The sequence below is a fragment of the Oryza glaberrima genome, chromosome 5 (genome assembly GCF_000147395.1).
Source record: "Oryza glaberrima chromosome 5, OglaRS2, whole genome shotgun sequence".
Classification (NCBI taxonomy): Eukaryota; Viridiplantae; Streptophyta; class Magnoliopsida; order Poales; family Poaceae; genus Oryza; species Oryza glaberrima.
Genome location: NC_068330.1, coordinates 2,622,384 through 2,641,341, shown reverse-complemented (window position 1 = coordinate 2,641,341; position 18,958 = coordinate 2,622,384). Strand labels below are relative to the sequence as shown.

The 18,958-nt window shown below is 43.3% G+C and overlaps 3 protein-coding genes across 4 annotated transcripts; all 3 read right to left on the bottom strand.

The window, feature by feature from the left end:
* Window positions 1-608: 608 nt before the first annotated feature.
* On the bottom strand, window positions 609-5,462 carry LOC127773004 (factor of DNA methylation 1-like). Of its 2 annotated transcripts, XR_008017490.1 has the most exons (8): window positions 5,265-5,462; window positions 3,456-4,327; window positions 3,125-3,306; window positions 2,603-2,692; window positions 2,224-2,511; window positions 1,902-2,123; window positions 995-1,277; window positions 609-902 (listed from the first exon to the last, which is right to left on the bottom strand). XR_008017490.1 is itself a non-coding variant. In XM_052299014.1 (7 exons), the coding sequence occupies exons 2-7, from the start codon at window positions 4,297-4,299 to the stop codon at window positions 1,050-1,052; spliced, it is 1,854 nt and encodes a 617-aa protein (XP_052154974.1). In that variant the 5' UTR covers window positions 4,300-4,327; window positions 5,265-5,462; the 3' UTR covers window positions 611-1,049. The 2 variants fall into 2 exon arrangements, 1 of the variants encoding a protein (XP_052154974.1); XM_052299014.1 differs by having other exon boundaries at window positions 611-1,277.
* Window positions 5,463-6,287: 825 nt separating this feature from the next.
* LOC127773374 (probable ubiquitin-conjugating enzyme E2 23) lies at window positions 6,288-10,379 on the bottom strand. Its single transcript, XM_052299440.1, has 4 exons — window positions 9,458-10,379; window positions 8,055-8,545; window positions 7,800-7,875; window positions 6,288-7,110 (listed from the first exon to the last, which is right to left on the bottom strand). Exons 1-4 carry the CDS (start codon window positions 10,377-10,379, stop codon window positions 6,362-6,364), a joined length of 2,238 nt encoding a protein of 745 aa, XP_052155400.1. The 3' UTR covers window positions 6,288-6,361.
* Window positions 10,380-11,383: 1,004 nt separating this feature from the next.
* Window positions 11,384-17,369, bottom strand: LOC127774420 (villin-1). Its single transcript, XM_052300663.1, has 20 exons — window positions 17,023-17,369; window positions 16,380-16,479; window positions 16,221-16,289; window positions 15,883-16,119; window positions 15,621-15,798; window positions 15,401-15,536; window positions 15,152-15,314; window positions 14,735-14,885; window positions 14,565-14,650; window positions 14,339-14,494; window positions 13,983-14,051; window positions 13,813-13,881; window positions 13,567-13,704; window positions 13,306-13,434; window positions 13,059-13,206; window positions 12,966-12,976; window positions 12,480-12,620; window positions 12,263-12,391; window positions 11,933-11,995; window positions 11,384-11,812 (listed from the first exon to the last, which is right to left on the bottom strand). The coding sequence occupies exons 1-20, from the start codon at window positions 17,064-17,066 to the stop codon at window positions 11,480-11,482; spliced, it is 2,550 nt and encodes an 849-aa protein (XP_052156623.1). The 5' UTR covers window positions 17,067-17,369; the 3' UTR covers window positions 11,384-11,479.
* Window positions 17,370-18,958: the final 1,589 nt, after the last annotated feature.

Here is an 18,958-nt window from a genome sequence, read left to right as displayed (position 1 = left end):
GGGCCTAAACGTAAAATTACAACTCAGGGGTACTGTTCATGAAGGACGGCAGCCAAATTATTACGCGCGAACCGGATGGCTTTTTCGCAAAATCGCTAACCCGCGGCACCCCTTCTCGCTCGCCCCATGCGCACGGCTTAATAATTCCCCGATTTGTTTGTCTTACACATAAGGATGGATGCTCTCTTGCTTTCCATGCATCATCATCAAACATCATGTTCCGCTTCACGAACTTCAGTTTAATTTTTGTACTATTTGCATGCTTGAATACTCATTGCATTTCCCTTTTATTGTCTCTTTTTTTTCCCTAAGAAAAGATGGTGCATTCAGAGTTTTACCTACAGCTAGCACAGTGATCTTTCAGATGACGAGAAAATTATCCCAGCCTTAGCACCTGGAGATGCATTTAGCCAATACGTGTGATATGTACTCTGTCCGGTTTTTAGTTCTCGACGCTGTTGATTTTTTTTACATGTATATGACCATTCGTTTTATTTAAAAAAAATGTGCAAATATATAAAAACATAAGTCAGGCTTACAGATACTTTGATGATAAATTAAATCACAGCAGAATAAATAATATTAGGTGTTCTTTTTAATATGATGAATGATCAAATATATGTCTGAAAGTCGAACATTAAAAACCGGAGGGAGTACATATCAGGTGAAAATGCATCACAATTTAGAACATGTCGGTCCATCTCAGCTGTAGTAGATATTAGGTCAGCCCAGACTGGCCATAAATTAAGTTTGGCAAGTAGCATACACAGACTATCAGTCACATAACCAGTCTAATGGACATAAAAGCACAGAGGCCCATAATACTAGTAGTCATAAGTTCAGAGGGCTGCAAAATATATCTCCAGCTAATATCCAGTAACAAACTTCACTGTCTCAAAGCCCTAGCTCCAAAATATATGTAGTACTGCATTAGGTTCATGTATATATATGCAGTACTGCATTTGGTTCATGTATATATATGTGTGTTCCATACCATATCCATTGAGGTCAAAGGTAGGTTGATGAAGAACCAAGTGGCGGCCAAGCCATCAGCGCCTTCTCTTGGTCGCCTTGTACAGCTTGATAACTTGCTGAATCACCTCCCTCGTGCCCGCCTTCCGCCCCTCCTCGTAGTTCCATAGCTCCAGGAATGGATCCCTGCCACCAATGCTATGCATGTCGAGCTCGAACAGAGCATTTGTCACCGCATCATAGACTTCTTGACCGTACTCCTCTTTCAGTTGTTGGAGCTTCTCGTCATCCTCCCTGATTACTTTCTGGAAATACATGTTTACCATTAGTGATTTTTAGATGATAGAAGCTTTATTGAACTCCGATTACATCAAGGGTGATACAACCGTACTAAAAACACTCCCAGTCTCTGCATAGCTAAGATGCGCACAGCCAATAGGTGAAGGATATGAAACATACATATAGATCCTTCGGTCATCCCAGCAAAAAAGATAGATAGATATCTACAAATCTACACCATCGATCAAGTATAGATACATAGATAGATATCTACAAATCTACACTATCTATCTATCTATAAGAGAAGAGAGAAGTTCTTCAAAGATTTGATTTTCTACAAATCTACACCATCGATCAAGTATAGTTGCAGGGGGAACATGAAACAGAAAAGTTGGTAAAGTCACTGAGCCGCATACGAGTAAATGACGAAGATTGGTAACTAAGAATAATAGGATCATTGTATATGTGGTGTAAGTATTAAACTCTGAGTTCATGTATCAGGTCATACTCATACCAATTCTCTGACTAGCAATTTTAGATTTCAAGTAAAAGGATCGTCCTGAGTAGATTGCAAGGTTTGAAATTCTGTACGGCACTAGATATTTCAATTATTAACTACCAGGGCTAAAATAGCAAAGAGAAATTCTCACCGACTCTTTTCCATTGACCCAAACAGACTTAAAAGGATGCCATTCCGGATCTTTGATTTCATTTTGCCACTTCGAACAAAGAACAGAACTTTCAACTTCTGCAAAATCTTCTGAAAATCTTCGCCTGCAGGCATCCGAAAATACTTTCAAGTCAAGCTCACCAATCCTCTTGATGCCTATCTGTGCTTGGCTCCTTATGTCAGTAGGCAATCTCTGTAGAGACTGCAATGAAACAGAACCAAAAAGAGTTACAAACATGCATTCTCATGGAAAACAAGTACACTTACTTGAACCATACAGTATTCCATAGAAAGTAACATACATCTATCACCAATTTTCGAGCTTCCTGCAGCTCATCCTTGCTCCTTTTTTCCTTCAGAATTAGAGTCTGGTTCATGTTGTCCATATAATTCATATCTTCAATCTTTTCTTCCAGCTCATTTGTCAGCGCCTCTATCGTTTTCTCTAAATCTGAATCTTCAGTGCCTTGCGTGTGCTTTGTCACTTGCAATTTGCCTTTCAGATGGGCTATTTCTAATTCAAGTTTCTGCTTCCTGTCCAATTGTTCATGCAACCTCATATTACTGTTCAAAGTAGCTTCTTTCTCCCTCTGCAGTTTCCACACAATCAAAAAAAGGATCACAAAACCTGTACAGTTAAAAAAAAACAGTGCTTAAAAATATCAAAGAACAGAAACTGACATTGTGTTCTTCCACAAGCCTCAGCACATTGCCATCAGCTTTCTGCTGCTCCAATTCTGCCAGCCTAAGATGATCAGCTTTCTTTGCATTCTATAAAGCAAAAGACACAATTATATCATGTATGGTGTATGTATATTTTCATATAAAAGTGGTTTAGTGGCATTCTCCTTTTCCACTGCAACTATGTTACCAGCCAAGGAAGGCTGCCCAAATTGCATTATGTATGTCAATCAAAACATTCAAAAAAAATTTCTACATGATATCTGAGAACAAAAGATAGAACATGGTGTCTTTGACTGAGGGAGGTTAAGAAAAAAATCATTTTGATGGAACAATAATCAAAGTTATGAATGCTAAACAAAAGCTGTAGATAATATAAATGATTCGGCAAAAAAAACACATATGAAATCAAAAAAACTGTAGTTCTGTTAGCCAAAGAAAACTACAAATTTTATAACTTAAATGATGTTATACAATTCTTATTGGTTGATCAATATGATACGTAGAGAAGAAATGACTCACCTTTTGCATCAGCACCTCAAGGTTTCTTTTGTCAGAATCAGCCTGTGCAGTCAACTCTTCAAGTCTTTTGCAATTTGCATCAAGCTCATGCATCATAGATTGGAGATTCAGACGTAGCTTCTGGTTCTCATCAACAGTCCTTTGTGCTTGTTCATAAGCAAGTTGTTGCATCTTCTGGATTTCTAGTGATTTTGAAATTTAAAAGATAACTTAGTATTCAATATAACCTAAAGAACATTGCTCAATATAAAGAGAACAGAGACCATCACATGCAAACATTTACTAAACAACATATCTTACACAAATTTGAAGGAGATAGGCACATGCACACCTGTATTGCATGACTTGAGCATATTTTCCCTGCTCTCCATCATTTTGCCAAGCGACAGATATCTCTCATCATACACACTCTGAAGTTTCTCCAAGTGTATTTCCTTCTCTTTAACTTGACAAGCTAAACTGGCCATAAGCTTGTCAGTTTTAACTGTTCCTTCATTCTCAACATCACTCACTGTTTTCAGGTCACCATTTCTTTTCAGATGCTCACCAATTGGCCCTGAGGAATTGTAATCATCAGCCCTTGCGATCCATCCAAAAGGCTCTGGCCCTCCACGACCTGAATCCAGCCAAGCCTTTTTACCACACCCCTTCTTCTCAAATTCACTTTCAAATTGCAATGCATTCCTAAAACTACTCCAGTCCTTCCCAAACTCAATAATAGCGTTGCCCGAAGGTCTACCTTTACTGTATACAGAATACACCTTCGATGGATGATAACACGAGAAATGCTCCTTCAGCCGGTTTGCACTTTTTCCAACATACTCAGCAGGCATATTGACTATGATACCCATCCAGGGCCAAACAAACAGATCATTCTTGCTATGTTGAGGAGGCTGTGACAGTGGCCTAGACGATTCCGCGGTATCATCTTTCAAATGCAATACAAGGGCTCGATGGTTAGCCTTCTCTTTCGCTGGCCGATCATCCGCAGATCCTACAGCCAAGGCATGCTGCAGTAAACCATGTGCATTGTAGTCATTCTTTTCATCTGAACAAAAGGGACACTGGTACATATTCTTATCGTTCATCACTTTTATATCTCCTGCTTCCAAAAGCGCATAAGTGTCACTGCCATAAGCTTCAAGCTCAGGATCCTCATCAGAGGTATGCTCCATCAGAGAACAGCAGGGCAAATCAACAACCCTGGGAGAAATAAACAAGTGAACATGAATTGGGTGTGCTCAACATAGTACAGAATGCTGAAGCTGCAGTACATATGTGAGCAATGGTCAATACTAGAAAAATGTCAGCGTAAAAACAACAGTATAACTTACAAGAGTGACTAAATACATATGTTTCAGATGGTGAGTAAGCTCATCTCATACTCCCTACAAACCGCCTGTCCTCTTGCAGAGAACAAACAGGACATAGTGCAAACTACAAAACATGAAACAACACGACAATCTGTACTCAATGCACAACGATGGGGTTAGCAATGTGTTTCGCAAACAGCCCGTCACATCATCCCATCATTGGTTTCTATCAACAAGGTTTAACGACTGGAATTGAGCTCTATATTAAACCTCATACATGCCAGGTGTGCATGAGGATTTGGAGTATATAGAAACAGTAACAAGGTACCTAAAAAGTTACTGCATTCCAGAAACACACCCAACACCGATACTCTCCATTTGTTCATAATTTGCAAAGCCTCCTCTAATCCATAACTTTATCTTTCTTTCAGGCACTAATTGGATTAATTAGCAAAATCTATTGAATTAAACTTTGACTAAAATTTTGCGTCATACCCGGTCAAAATTCCTCTAATCGTAAGAAGCAAGAACTAAGCCATCCAAAAAGAAAAAAAAAAGAAATTTGTGGTCATCAACCCATGATTAATTGCGAAAGCCAGTAAATAAACCCCAAAAAAAAAACAAGAAACGATTTTTCGACGCTATCCAGACTGCAGCGCACACCGCAACCACCGATCCACAACACGGAAAAGAAGAAAGAAGCAACCATCGATCTTGTTGGGAGGAGAAAGGAAATGGAAAAAGTAAAAGTTGGGGTACTATTCGAGGGTTTTTGGTTGAGAGGAAGGAAACAAACCGAGGGCTTTTTTTTCCCAATGCATTCTCACCTGAAGCAGGAGGAGGAGGAGGGGAGGGAGCGAGGTGGTGGTGGTTCTTGTTCTTGCGTGGGAGATTATTCTTCGCGATGGTCTCTTCTTGGCATCGCTAGCTAGCTAGGTAGGAAGCCCTAGGGAGGAGGAGGAAGGCAAGCAGGCACTGTGAACAAGATGAGGCGGAAGAGAGATGAAGGGGAAGATGTAGAAGCACCCAACTAGATAAATGAAGCAATCAAATCAAGCTGCTGCCCAGTGCCCACTACCACTAGAGTATCGGGGGAAAATACACAGTGCAAACACGTATATACATGGGAACTTGCAAACTACCGCTAGATTAAGAAATGGATATTCGAGATTCTTCCATGTTACTATGAGTTAAAATTTAACTCGCAGACGTCCATTTCTCGATTCAATGGTAGTTTCCAAGTTTCCAATGCTTATGTGATTTGCGTTACATATTTTCCGAGTATTGGAACTGGAAGCACATTATCTGATTTTATCTGCTCTATTATCTGATTTTATCTGCTCTATTTCTCTCAAAATATAAAAACATATAATTGGATATTTTGGTTCGTAGTGTACCATCCGATTTATTCTTATATTTTTGGTGGAGAAAGGAGTTAGATTTACTTAAGATATTTCCTTTGTCCATTAAAATCGAACCTACTCCATCCGTCTCATAATATAAGGGATTTTGAGTTTTTGTTTGTAACGTTTGACCACTCGTTTTATTTAAAAAATTTAAAATTATTATTTATTTTTTTGACTTACTTTATTATCTATAGTACTTTAAACACAACTTTTCGTTTTTTATATTTGCAAAATAAATTTGAATAAGACGAGCGGTCAAACGTTTCAATAAAAAACTCAAAATCCCTTATATTGTGGGACGGAGGGAGTAGTATTTAATATTGATATATTTTAGTATTATATGTATATAAATAATCCCATTAAAATCGAATCTGGTATCTAATATTGATATATTTTATATGTATCTAAACAATCACATTGCAGTAACTCTTTGGCCCGACAAATATTACAAAATCGACTAATTAACCCATCATCAAAACATAAACATACTACTACTACTAATCCCAAAAAAAAAAAGCTTAATCTGAAGCATCAGCGCTAGCAGCGCTGTCATCAAAGGCGGTGAGAGAGCACTGTCCGAGCTCGCCGTCGCCGAACCGCTCACACCCCTCGACGCCGATCTCCGCGAACGCCGCCGCGAGCACCGGCACGACGTTGCGCAGCGCGAGCCTGAACCCCGCCGAGCACGTCCTCTCGCCGCCGCCGCCGTCTCCCCCGTCTCCGGCGACGCGCGTTCCCCGCAGGTACGACTCGCAGGCGGCGAGCACGTGGGCGCCGCGGCGGCGGAAGTGTGCCCCGACGACGCCCTCGAAGCCCCGCGGCGGGCGGCGGAGGAGGTGGAGCGCGCTCCGGAGCGTGAGCAGGCAGGCGTTCTCGGCGTAGGAGGCGGCGTTCCGGCGGCCCCCCGGCGTGCCGGCGTAGGCGTCGTAGCCGGCCTCGTTGTAGTAGGGGTCGGCGGTGAGGACGAGGCCCTGGATGGAGACGAGCACCTGGAGCAGCGTCGACCTCGCCGGCGACCACACCTCGACGCCCTCGCCGTCGAACGTGTTGAGGAGGCTGAGGCAGACGGTGCCCGAGGGGTAGAGGTTGGGGTTCACGCGGAGGCCGAACGAGTGGTAGTACACCTCCGGCGGCGCCGCCGGGTAGGTCGCCGGGAGGTGGAGGTCGAAGAGGAAGAGGCCGTCGTGGTACGGCGAGCCGGCGGCGCCCACCATCGCTGCCCGGAGCAAGTCCATCCGGTCTTCGAACGCGCGCACATATATAGTCCCTGCATTGCATAAATGTACACGAGCGCACGGTTTATGATCTCAGATTATATGTTGTTTTGAATTTGGTTGAAAAGGTAATTACATTTTCATCCAGAGAAAAATATATAATTAAAAAATATTTAATTATTGATTTAATGAAAACTAATTTGGTGTTGTATATATATATTACTATATTTATCTTTAAATTTGGTTAAATACGAAGTTGTTTAACTTTGGTTAAAGTAAAAACGATTTACAGTTAGAAATGAATGGAGTATTAGTTATATGGTCTTTACGACGAGATTTTCTATTAAACTTATGAAATTCTTTGACCATGGATGATTAAATGCTTATAGTTTTAAAAGAGAAGTTTTGAAAAGTATATGGTACATATAGATTCGTCTTAAAAATACTATCATGGTATCAAAAATAGGTTATGTTTAGAATATTTTTTAAGTACTGTCTGATTTGTTTTCGACAAGATTTGATCAACTTTTAAAACTTTTGATCATCAATATTTTTCCAAATTCTTAGCTTAAAACCAAATTTGTCTTAAAACTACTATCATGATATCGTAAATAGGTTATGTTTATAAATTCTTTTGTAATAATAACAGGTTGATGATTAAAATTATAAATATTTGACTAAATCTTAACTTTAACATCAAAATTCAACTAAAATTTATAAAATGGTCAACTAGAAAGTGTACCTGGTAAGTTATCGTTGCCCAATATCTGCCATTCTTTTTGGACTCTCTTTACCCATTTGTTCCCATGAGCAGCACCCTGTTTTTCATGTGCAACGTCCAAATCAAACCAAATATAAATTTACACCAAAACAAAATAAAATTAAAACAAAACAGTAAAACATACTGTGTGGCTGACACTTACAAATAGCCAAAAAAAAGAGAGATCACTTCAATAAAAAAAATGTAATCCAAAGAATTAGTACAAGAATTAATTACCTCTAGCTTGCAATCCAGGAAATGGTGATCAGGCGGGCACTGCACGACGTCGAAGTGCGCGACGCCGAGCGAATCATCCTCCACCTTCTCCTTCCCTCCGCCGTCGCCGGCGGAGTCACCGCCATCGCCGTCGCCGCCACCTGCGTCGCTGCTGCTTGGCAGAGCAGCAGCATCCGGAGCAGGAGCAGCTGCGTCCTCGCCGGCGACGCCATTGAGAGCAACAGCAGCAGGAACAGCAGGAGCAGGCTCGACGTTGACATCGCCACCGGCGGTGGGTCCAGCCGGCGGCGGCGCTTCGGCGTTGCCCGTGGCCGTGGCCGCCGCCGCCGAGATTGACGACGACGATGAGACGGTTACCAGGTAGCTCTTACCTAGGGCCACGAGCTGGGACGCCACGTCGAACACCTTCCGGACGGCAGCGCTGACACGGACGATCAACGTCGGCGATGGTGCAGGGGCGGCGGCGGCAGGTCCGGCAGTGTTCCCGGCGGCTCCGGCGTTGGCGACATTGTTGTTATTGTTACCGGCGGCAGGTGGTGGTGGTGGTGGTGGTGGAGGTGGAGGAGGAGGTTGCGCTACTGCTGCGGCCGCGCGGTCGCGTCCCTCCGCCAGCCATGGCCCGACCTCGTGCTCCAGCGCCCAGAAGCTCCGCATGTCGACGCCGCGTACCTCGCTGTGCACCGCCGTTGATGTCTCGCCGTTGCCCCACCGGACTTGGACGTGGCCGTCGCGGACGTCGACGACACGCCCGACCCATGAAAGGTCGGCGGCGGCGGCTTTGGTGCCCTGTGCCGGTGGTGCTGCTCCCTCGCCGGCGGCGTCGGCTGATTCCGGCGGCGGCGGGAGCAGCCGGACGACGACGTCTCCGTAGAACACGTCGTGGCGGGAGTACTTGCGGAGATCGTACGCGCTCGCCACGGTCTCCTCGCCGCCGCCGTCGCCGCCATCGAGCCACGACACGCGCACCGTCTGGTCCTTGGGGTCGACGCTCCTGACGACGCCGACGCGCCTCGCCGCCGCCGTCGTTGCTTCCGCCGCCGCCATGGTGTCGACGACGACGTGCTGGCCCGGGAAGAACTCGTGGTCGTTGAGGATGTCGAACGGCACCAGCTCCAGCGACGGCACGCCGCGCCGCAGCGTGCCGTCCTGCCACAGCACGTCGGCGGTGGTGCGGGTGCCGGAGACGAGCATCACCTTGTCCACGGCGCGCGCCCTGGCGCCCCACCGCGTCGCCCTCAAGTCCCTCTTGTAGAAGAACTTCCTCAGCTGGTTCCTGTACGTGTTCTCCTTCTTCTCCACCGGCGGCGCGGCCGCCGCGGCATCTTGGTTCGTCGTCGTCGTCGACGACGACGTCGTCGCCGCCGCCGGCGACGCTTCCTGTTTGTCATCATCAGTGGGAACACGCGGCTGGCGGCGGCGGCGGCGGTGGCGGGGAGGGGTGGCGATGAAGCAGCGATCGCCGAACGCCCAGGGGCACTCGTCGTCGGAGCAGAAGAGGGTGAGATCACCGGGGTCCTGGAACGCCGGCGGCGAGGACGCGTTGATGAGGCTCTTGCTGGTGCCGAGCTGCGCCGAGGCGATCCAGTAGACGAGGACGCCGGTCATGGCGACCTTGGCGACGGTGCCCTCGAGGCGGGTGAGCTTCCAGTACCCCCTCAGCCACCGCGCGTCCTTGAAGGCGATCGACGGCGACGCCAGGACGTGGTGGCCGGTGACGCGCTGGCCTGGGTAGAACGCGCCGTTCATCCCGCGGCGGCGGTACGTGTTCGCCGCCACCTCGACCTCGATGACGCGGTCCTGCGCCCGGTCCCCGGTGATCCTGCACGCCGCGCCGTCGTCGAACACCACGTCGACGGCGACGCACACCTCCACGACGCGGCCGAGCCATTGATCGCCGCCGCCGGAACACACGACGTAGTCGCCGAGGCTGAACTCCGTGACGCGGCGGAGCCCCGACGGCGAGAGCCCGCGCGCCGCGGGCGCCGCCTCGGCGTCGCCGTAGTCGCCGTCGGCGCGGTGCTCGACGAGGTCGACCGCGGTGGACACCGCCGTGACGACACCGATCTGGCCGGCGGGGTCCGACGCCGACGTGACCTCCATGCCGGGGTGCAGCGAGCTCCGGTCGACGATGACGAGGGCGGCGGCGTCCGTCTTGTCCACGACGGCGCCGTCGACGCACATCACCGTCGTCTTCGGCGCCGTGTACACCACCAGCCCATGGTCGCCGTGCCTCTTCTCGTCGCCTTCCGCCGCCTCGAACCTCACGAGGTCAAGATGGTGAAGCTGCGCCGCCGCCGCCGCCGTCGCCGCCTCGACCCCGGCCATGATCAACTAGCTAGGAGAGTACGATCGATTTGCTATAATTTGACGATTTATAATTCGATTTGATGGCTGCTGATCGAATTGATCTTGTTGGTATCACGAGGGAGACGGGAAAAATCATCGAAATTTATTTATGTGCGGTTGGATTTGTAGTTGGTTCATGTCTCTGACACCGTACGTGTCACGTTCTTGCACGAGAGTATAAGAGTCATTGCTTTCATATGCACGAATTGCGATCAAACTTGCACTGCAGTTCAGAATTTTGGTCGAACTAGAGTTTTATTATTGTGGTTTAAATTTAGTTTGGATCGGGTAAGAACTGTGTTGTTCAACGATTGTTAATGGGCCAAGAAATCCGGCCCGTTAAGGATTGAGGCATACGCGCGGCTGGCGTAATGCTCGATGATCCGGAGTACGGATGGGCCACTATTGGGCCTTGATCGCTTCCCAAACTAGCCCGCTTTTTTAAAGAAAAAAAACGTAACTGCAGAAATATCGGGTTTTAGGCCCTGTTTGATTCAACTTAGGGTTATTATAATCTAGCTTATTAGTTATTAGTAATAAGCTGAAACAAACAAATAGATTATTATAGCAGATTATTATAATCTATAAGCCAGATTATTATAATCTAATAAGCTGCTCTAGAGAAGCTTTTTTCAGATTATTGAGTGGCTAAAGACCCACTACCCCTACATACTTGAGAAAAATTACCCACCTATGCCATCAACCGAACAGATAGCTGAGGGCATTATAGACTTTAGCCTTCCAAACCTAATAATCCATACCTCTAATAATCCAGACGAACAAACAACTTATAGCTTATTATATGTCAGCTTATTATAATCCAGCTTATAGTAATCTGGCTTAATAATCTAGATTATAATAATACAAACAGGCCTTAGTTAATTCATATTCATTTTTGGTGCTTTGTTTTCTTCGTTGCAGTAGAGGAAACTTAATTTAAATTTCCTCTAAAAACCTAATTTAAATTTGAAAATCTAGGGACCTTGTAAAAAGATGGCCGATGTTCTTTGAATTTCATCTGAATCTCAAATTCTTAATGGTACAGGCATATGCAGTTGCAGGTGAGCGTTAGCTGAAGCTCACCGCCGGCGAGGGGTCCCGGTGGCAACCGCCTCCGCCGACGCGTGCAGCGAGGGCGGGAAGAGCCGCCGCGCCACCGTGGACGGCGTCGAGTTCCACGACGCCGGCGACGAGGAGGCGGAGGAGCGGCTTCTCGGAGACGGCGAAGGCGTCGACAGCGACGGTGACAGCGCGGCCGGTGATCTCTCCCTGAGTAGCTTCCCGGTAGAGGCCGAGGCGAACGTCCTCGCCGCCGCTCGCTGCTCCGGCGTGGTCGGCTCCGACGACGATGTCCCCGGCGACCTTCTCGGCAGCGAAGACGATGATGATTTGCGTAGGCTTCTCTCCGGTGTCTGAAATGCATCAGAAAATTCCCAAAAATTATGATGTCTAATTGAAAGATCAGGTAAGGTTCGAGTTAATTCGAAATTTCTAGGTAGAACAATATTCTGTAAGAGAGTTGATTCATTAACCTCCAGCTTTTGTGAAATTCCTTTCAGGATTGCCAGCTTCCTCTCAAATGAGTTGCCAAGCATCTGCATTTGCAAACAGGTTAACCTTTTCCAATTGAGTGCCAGATCCCGATCCCCAGAGGTACGGCATTTTTCAACAAATTTCAATTGAATTTTATTGTTTCAGTTTTGAATTCTCGAAAACCATTTGAAATTTCGTGGTTTTCGATCATTTTTCGTCAACAACGTAAACCCTGCTGGTCACTGCATAGTTCTTGATTCATAAAATGGAAGGAGAAGGACATGTCTGGTTTATCGACGATGATATGATGATCATGTATGTGCACTTACTGTTTGCTTGGAATAATCCCAGTTGAAGAAGCTCGTGAAAAATCTAGGCTCATCCCCTTCAGTGACGATATACATTGTCGTGTCGATTGGCCGTCGTCCGTCCTGATGAATGCCTGCCTGAAGGAACATCTGCAGGTAATGTTGATGAATGAGACTTCCTGTGGAAAATTTATTTTGATAGATCAGAGATCACAAGGAAATTGGAATAATAGAGTACCTTGCCGATATCAAGAGCTTGCTCCTTGGATAAAACACCAGATTGATGTCCAACCCAAATATGGAGTTCTTCGACGCAGTCCAGTATCAATATCTCTTCAGTTACCAGGTCATCCTGAGAGAAGCTGAATACCTCCTTTGCCTGAAAGATAGAAACCGCAACCAAAAAGTTCTCAACCTTCACAACCTTTTATGTGCAAGCTACTAGTAGCTGACTGTATCCTTGTAGAAAATTTTGGGCCTGTTCACTTTGATGCCAAAAAAAACCTTAACAAATTTTAGCAATGCCAAAATTTTGGCAACTATGTCAAAATTTCAGTAACTTGCCAAAATTTTGGCATGATTTCTTACATAGTTACTAAAATTTGACAGCAAACTAAATGTAGCTACTTTTTTGGCAACTTTACCAAAATTTGGTAAGATTGAAAATGGCATCAAAGTGAACAGGCCCTTTGTGTTCATCATGAATCATAAAGGTAGCACTAACCTTGAAGAGACCTGAAAAAAATCATATATTTTGATTAGAAAAGCTTATGTGCATGGAGGCTTTTTCAGGCACGGCAAAATAGCATTTCTATACCTTGTTCGAAATGACAAGTATACAGATGTGGATCTGCAGGCCAATCCTTGACTTGCTTTTCTTTCGAGTATTCTGATCTTCCGCCTAATGCTTCCCAGAAGCGATCAGGTTCAGAACCTTCTCTTACTAACAAGGATTGTTTCAGTGGCTGCCAAAAAATACAAGAAAATTCACAAGGCAATACTTCTCATTTATCAAGGAACATCGCAAAAAAGAATAAGGGGTTTGCTTGCAGTGTTATTCTTACACACAAATTATCCATCATCCTGTCAAGTAAATTGTGGTCACTTGGTGAAGAAAGGCTTCCTAGCCAGGTAAAGAAAGAACCACCAGCTTGCAAAATGTAACAATGCGAAGAATTAAGTGAACTTGCAGCCTGCAATTCAGTTGAGTGATCAAAACACCAGAAAAGCTTACAACAGCAGTTAGTGAGAAAAAATAGAAATGTGATTCAAACAGAGGAGAAAATTGTGTATTTTGCATTTCTTATACAGTTTTACCAACTCACCAGATCAACCTGAATGGCTCGTATGCAATCATGTTTCAGCCCTTGAACCCGGAATAGAGCAACCCCATTTTTCTGGTACCATCCGTTTGCATCGCTTCTCTGAGAAACGAAGTTCTTATATGCCATACTCCTGCCCCCCTGGAAATGGAAGGAGTCAACAAACTCCAGAATTTTATATCTAGAGATTCCTTTATCAATTATTATTCAGCTTCATACACTACATGTAAAAACATTCACAATGTATACCTTGAATATGATCAATGACTTGAATACTAGGAAAAACATTTCTGGTTCTCTGCCCTCGAATACTTGTGCCTGGAATTACATATTGTAGGTGAAGTGAAAGTTTACAATATCATGGAAATGAAATTTGTGAAGTTTCTGAAGTTGTAGATGAAAGGACTGGAGTAGCTTACCACAACCGCATGCCCTTTTACTGAATCAATCATGCCTGACATTAGTGACGCTGCTGCAACTCTATCTTCCTGTAGTGAAGCACTAACTAAATTAAGAAAAATGAAAGTATAACAGTAACAAACACATTATATGTTTATTAAACAAAGTGAAGCAAAAGCACAAGTACTGGAACAATTTCCAATGGACCTTGTTTTTGACAGACTTTCCTTTCAGCAGGAAATTTGAACTGGTTCTTAGCAAAGAAGTTTTCACAGTTTGGTCACCATTTAACAAATTCCTCGTGGTTTCTGAATGTAGAAATAAGACTAAAATTCTCTAAAAGATGTGTTAGCAAGGAAGTTATCAAAGAGCGCACATTTATGCTGTTCAGTCCAGACCAAGCAAAGAACAAATGATAGTCTTTTCCGTCTTCGATGTAGCTATACCGTATGATATAGCAGTCCCCATTGTATAGTTGTTCCTGCTCCTCAGTGCAAAGCAGGGTTACAGAACCATTGTCCACCAACCAAACCTGTAATATATTTTATTCAGTTTCAAGATACAGCCTCACACATATCAACATAGAGGCAAAGGAGTTTTACCTTCAGACTACCATTACAACTGATGAAGTGACGAGGTTTATCCTCTGGGATTTCTGTGACATCATAGCCCTGATGCTTGAAAATTGCTGCACCATGGTGCTGTATTAGACCAAATTTTCTGAACTCTTAACGAAACCAATTGATACACAAAATAACTAAGGTCCATGCACCTGCCACCTTCTCCCGCCCTGCCTCGTATAACTTTGGCACAGCATTCTTGGGCCAATGCTGAAAATGCATCTTAAATTCAACGGTTTCATGACCTTCTGTCAATATAACTGAACGTGCATTCGATTGCCTTCCTTCACAACGCACATAATCCTAAAAATAGTAGAAGTTGGTGTCAAACACACTAAAGTGTATTCAAGTATTCACACATGTTCTGGCACACTTTGTTTGTTCTGCCTGTAACTTATTTGCAGCTATTCAAATCTGTGGCCATTTTTTTCTGATCTTCTGCTGTTCTGCTACGGATATCATGAGGCAAACTAGGATGGTTGTTTATCTAGTTACTCTAGAAATACAACTACATGATTATATGAACATTGTATAATAATGAAAAGAAACATAATCATATTCCATCTTACTTCTAGGGCAGTAACTGATGTCCTCCTCTCAGAAACCAGTGTTGTCATACCCATCCATAGGAATACTTCGGTGCCACAGTCCAGAATGTAATTTCTGTCCGAGTTCAGCATTTCTCTTTCTAACAGATTTGTCTCCACAGGAACAAGGTTTCTCTTGTTAATCCTACAGACAGGAAAATGGCTAAGAAACAAATTGCTACGTATTAACTCAGGGCTAATGAAATCTGAATTAAAACTGGGCTTAGTCACCAAAATAGTTTCTTGGATGAGGTAGTCATCAGTTCTGTCATAACCGTGTCTTGTACATCACGGGGAATAGGAGCATAGCCTCCAAATAAGTTCCAGAAATCACCAGCATCAGAGTCACCAACAAGTTTCCCATCCTCTATGGTTGATGATAAGAAGTCCGAAATTTCAGTAACCTTCTAGTGATGCTTATGGAAGAAACAATTGTATATAGTACCGGTACCTATAGTCGCAATCTCACATCTGCCACAATGTCGGTTCTCTTTGAGGTGCTTAACAACATCTAAAGCCTTAGCCCTTGTTTGCATGCTAGAGTTACATCCACTGAAAAGGAAGATCTTTGATTCCGTGTCCACGACAAACACTGCCTTGTGATCTAGGGAGGACCGTGAAAACGGTACCTGAGGTAGCATTAGAATAGCATTGGTTATCTTACATCAGCAAACACCAAAGATGGCGGAAAATTTTGAAATAGAAATTCTTACTTCTGTTACACGGGCTACATGCTCTCCTTCGCACCTAAACATTGTGGTATCCTTTGATTTATCTCCAGATATTCTCATGTGCGAAGACAAGCTACCTTGTATGGGGATGATGCATGGTTTGAAGTATGACAAGAACTTGTCGGATTCTTCGCCTTGTGTTTCCCTATATTGGACCGTGTTCGAGCCCAGTGCTACATCCAATTCAATAGCCTTGTCAGAGGCCGTCAGACAATCCTCCTGTGTGGTCACAATGCAGGAGACAGACAAAGTCATAAGCAAAATGTATATCCAAGCAAAACAAGTGTAGCTATAAACAGATCAATTCTGCAGTGGCACACCTCTTTGGCTTCCTCCCCTACCCAGTAGTGCACATTGTGCTGGCGAACTCCGCTTTTAAGCTCAACAGTCTGAAACATCGTAAATCATGTGAATTCGCTTGCGCAAATCAGCAAAATATGACCAATGTTACAGCTGAATCTGACTTTTGAGAAACTTACACTTAGTATGATGTAGGTGTTCCCAGTGTAGAACTTGCCATGCAATGATTTTTCAATTGCAATTAGATTGCTACCCATAATGCACCAAATGTCCAGTCCCCTGGAACCATAGATTATCTTCCTTAATTGACAAACAACATAGGCTACATTTATCCCCAACACTTACAGCACAGAGGTAAAACCAAGAATGGCATCACTAGTTACACAGGACTTTGACCGCCTTGAATTTTACTAAACCCATTCCTACCAAGATTGTAGAGTTCTAAGTAATTGTCTTTGTATTTAAAAAAAAAACTTACCCACACGTTCCCTTGTGATAGCAATAAAATAACTCAACAAAGTTCTCCTGTTTTTTACTCCATTCAGATAGAGAAGATGCATTTGTAGATGTTCTTGAGTAGAAATTAATTACCAAGCAAGTACATTTTGATTTTGTAACCAAACATCTTAAAAGCAAAAGAGAGGGGAAAGTGCAGGTAGGGAGGGACCGAAGGAGAGAGGATGAGAATCTTGCGAAGGCATATTCAAACACCAATCCCCCAAGATTCCAGCTTCATCATCCAGATACAGAACAATACAACCAAACGGAATCAAACAAAAAAAGAAGAAACAGCAAAGCTAAAGATCGAGAGAGAAGACGTACGGCTTGTCGCCGACGCCGAGGAATGCATCGTCGACGCCCTTCATGGCCGCCGTCGCCGGCAGCAGCAGAGAGAGAGGAGGTCGCTGCAAAGCTCACCGCCGCAGCACAGGCATAGCTCTGCACTTCACTCACTCGCTCACTGACCAAGATGAGGATGCAGCTGAGGCGAGTTGAGAAGAAATGGAATGAGCACTGAGCAGAGGATGCAGAGAGAGAGGAAGAGAGAGAGAGAGGGAGAGAAAGGGAAAGGCGAGCAAGAAGCTGGTGGTGGTAGGAGTAGTAAAAGTTTGGTAGGACAGCAGCAGCAGCAGCAGCAAACCATCACTGCACCCTGCAGAGGAGGGAGCATTTTCTTCTTTGATTTTCTCGCTCTCCCGCGGGCCGCGGGCTCCACCACCGCCATTACCATACCAACCAGTAGAGAGAGAAAAGACGACGCAGCTGCAGGAGAGAGAAAGAAGAAGAAGAAGAAAAAGGCCATTGCTTTGCGTTGAAGCTGCTGACGTGCGTTGCTTTTTACCCTTTCTCTTTCACCAGCACTCCCTCCTTTTTAGTATTATATTATATAAATAGTTTTATTTTTCTAAACATTTTATTGATCAGTTTTTTTAAAAAAAATAGTACTAATATTTACAATGTCAAATTAGTTTTATTAAATCTAACATAAATATACTTTGATATTATATATGTTTTGTATTTGAAAATGTTAGTATATTTTTCTATAAACTTAATCAAACTTTAAAATATTGATGAAAAGAAAGTCAAACGATAACGGAGGGAGTAATGTATTGAGGGAGTAATGTATTGCGGTGGTAGTGACAGAGAGGTACTAGAGGTTTTAACGGCGCCAAGGATACTAGAGACCTAGAGTACATGTTTTTGTTTATTTATTTATTGCATGTCATGTACTACTCTATAATTAAGAAAAAATATTGAAAAATGAGAGTGTATAATAGTATTGTCAACAAAATGTCAATGTGTCATGCTTAATTCATTTAAAACACGCTCCATCCCAAAAGATTGATTGCGGTAGTAATAAAAGATACCATTCTTGTCACTGCAAAAGTTTTTTTTTCTTTGTGTGTGTGAGTACTCCTCTCTCCATTTTAGGTTATAAGACGTTTTAACTTTGGTGAAAAGTAAACTACTTTAAGTTTGGCTAATTCTATAGAAAATAATAGTAATAGTTATAATATCAGCATAGTTTCATTAAAATCTATAATTGAATAAATTTTTATAATATAGTTGTCTTGGGTTAAAAATATTATTATATTTTTTATAGAATTAGTTAAATTTAGAGTAGTTTAATTTTGACCAAAGTTAAAATATTTTATAATCTAAAACGGATGGAGTACATAAATAAGAAAAAAGATCATTGAAAAATGAGAATGTAAAGTGCTGTTTGTTAACAAAATATCAATGCACCATGCTAGACTCATTTAATCCACACATGCTAAATTCCTGTGTACTACTTCCTGACCAAACGATATGGGCCGCACGTAGGCTGCTGTTCCGTTCCGGCCCAATATGTAGGCCGCAGATTTATTCAGGCCAACACAAATGGTCTGAACGTAATCCGCAATCGATATTATTTTAATTTTTAATTTTACTAAAAAAATTACCGTACGTTGCAACAGGTGAATACTATTTTAATCTTATACGGTTTAGGTAGGGTAAATTTACTCTGGAAATTCTCTTGAATTGTTTCTTTACAAAATCATGAGCTGCAATGCAATTAGGAGTTTGAATTTCGTCTCAAGTTAGCATACGAGTTTTTTTAAAAGATATTTCTTATACAACTCTTTTTGTATTTCCAAAAACAAACAAACATAAAAACTCACTCAAACACGAATATATATTTTCCAAAATCAAACAAAATTAAAAACCGACTCAAATAAGAATGACATATCAAAATATCGATAAAAACATTTTCAAT

Coding starts and splice junctions, on each gene's coding strand:
- LOC127773004 (XM_052299014.1), bottom strand. CDS start 4,299: ATGGAGCATACCTCTGATGAGGATCCTGAGCTTGAAGCTTATGGCAGT. Junction 2,512..2,602: donor GGCTTGTGGAAGAACACAAT/GTCAGTTTCTGT, acceptor TGGAAACTGCAG/AGGGAGAAAGAAGCTACTTT. Junction 1,278..1,901: donor GGGTCAATGGAAAAGAGTCG/GTGAGAATTTCT, acceptor ATGTATTTCCAG/AAAGTAATCAGGGAGGATGA.
- LOC127773374 (XM_052299440.1), bottom strand. CDS start 10,379: ATGGCCGGGGTCGAGGCGGCGACGGCGGCGGCGGCGGCGCAGCTTCAC. Junction 7,876..8,054: donor TCCTGGATTGCAAGCTAGAG/GTAATTAATTCT, acceptor CATGAAAAACAG/GGTGCTGCTCATGGGAACAA. Junction 7,111..7,799: donor GGGCAACGATAACTTACCAG/GTACACTTTCTA, acceptor TATGCAATGCAG/GGACTATATATGTGCGCGCG.
- LOC127774420 (XM_052300663.1), bottom strand. CDS start 17,066: ATGAAGGGCGTCGACGATGCATTCCTCGGCGTCGGCGACAAGCC. Junction 14,052..14,338: donor CTGGACTGAACAGCATAAAT/GTGCGCTCTTTG, acceptor GCTTCACTACAG/GAAGATAGAGTTGCAGCAGC. Junction 11,813..11,932: donor GAATTTCACAAAAGCTGGAG/GTTAATGAATCA, acceptor GATGCATTTCAG/ACACCGGAGAGAAGCCTACG.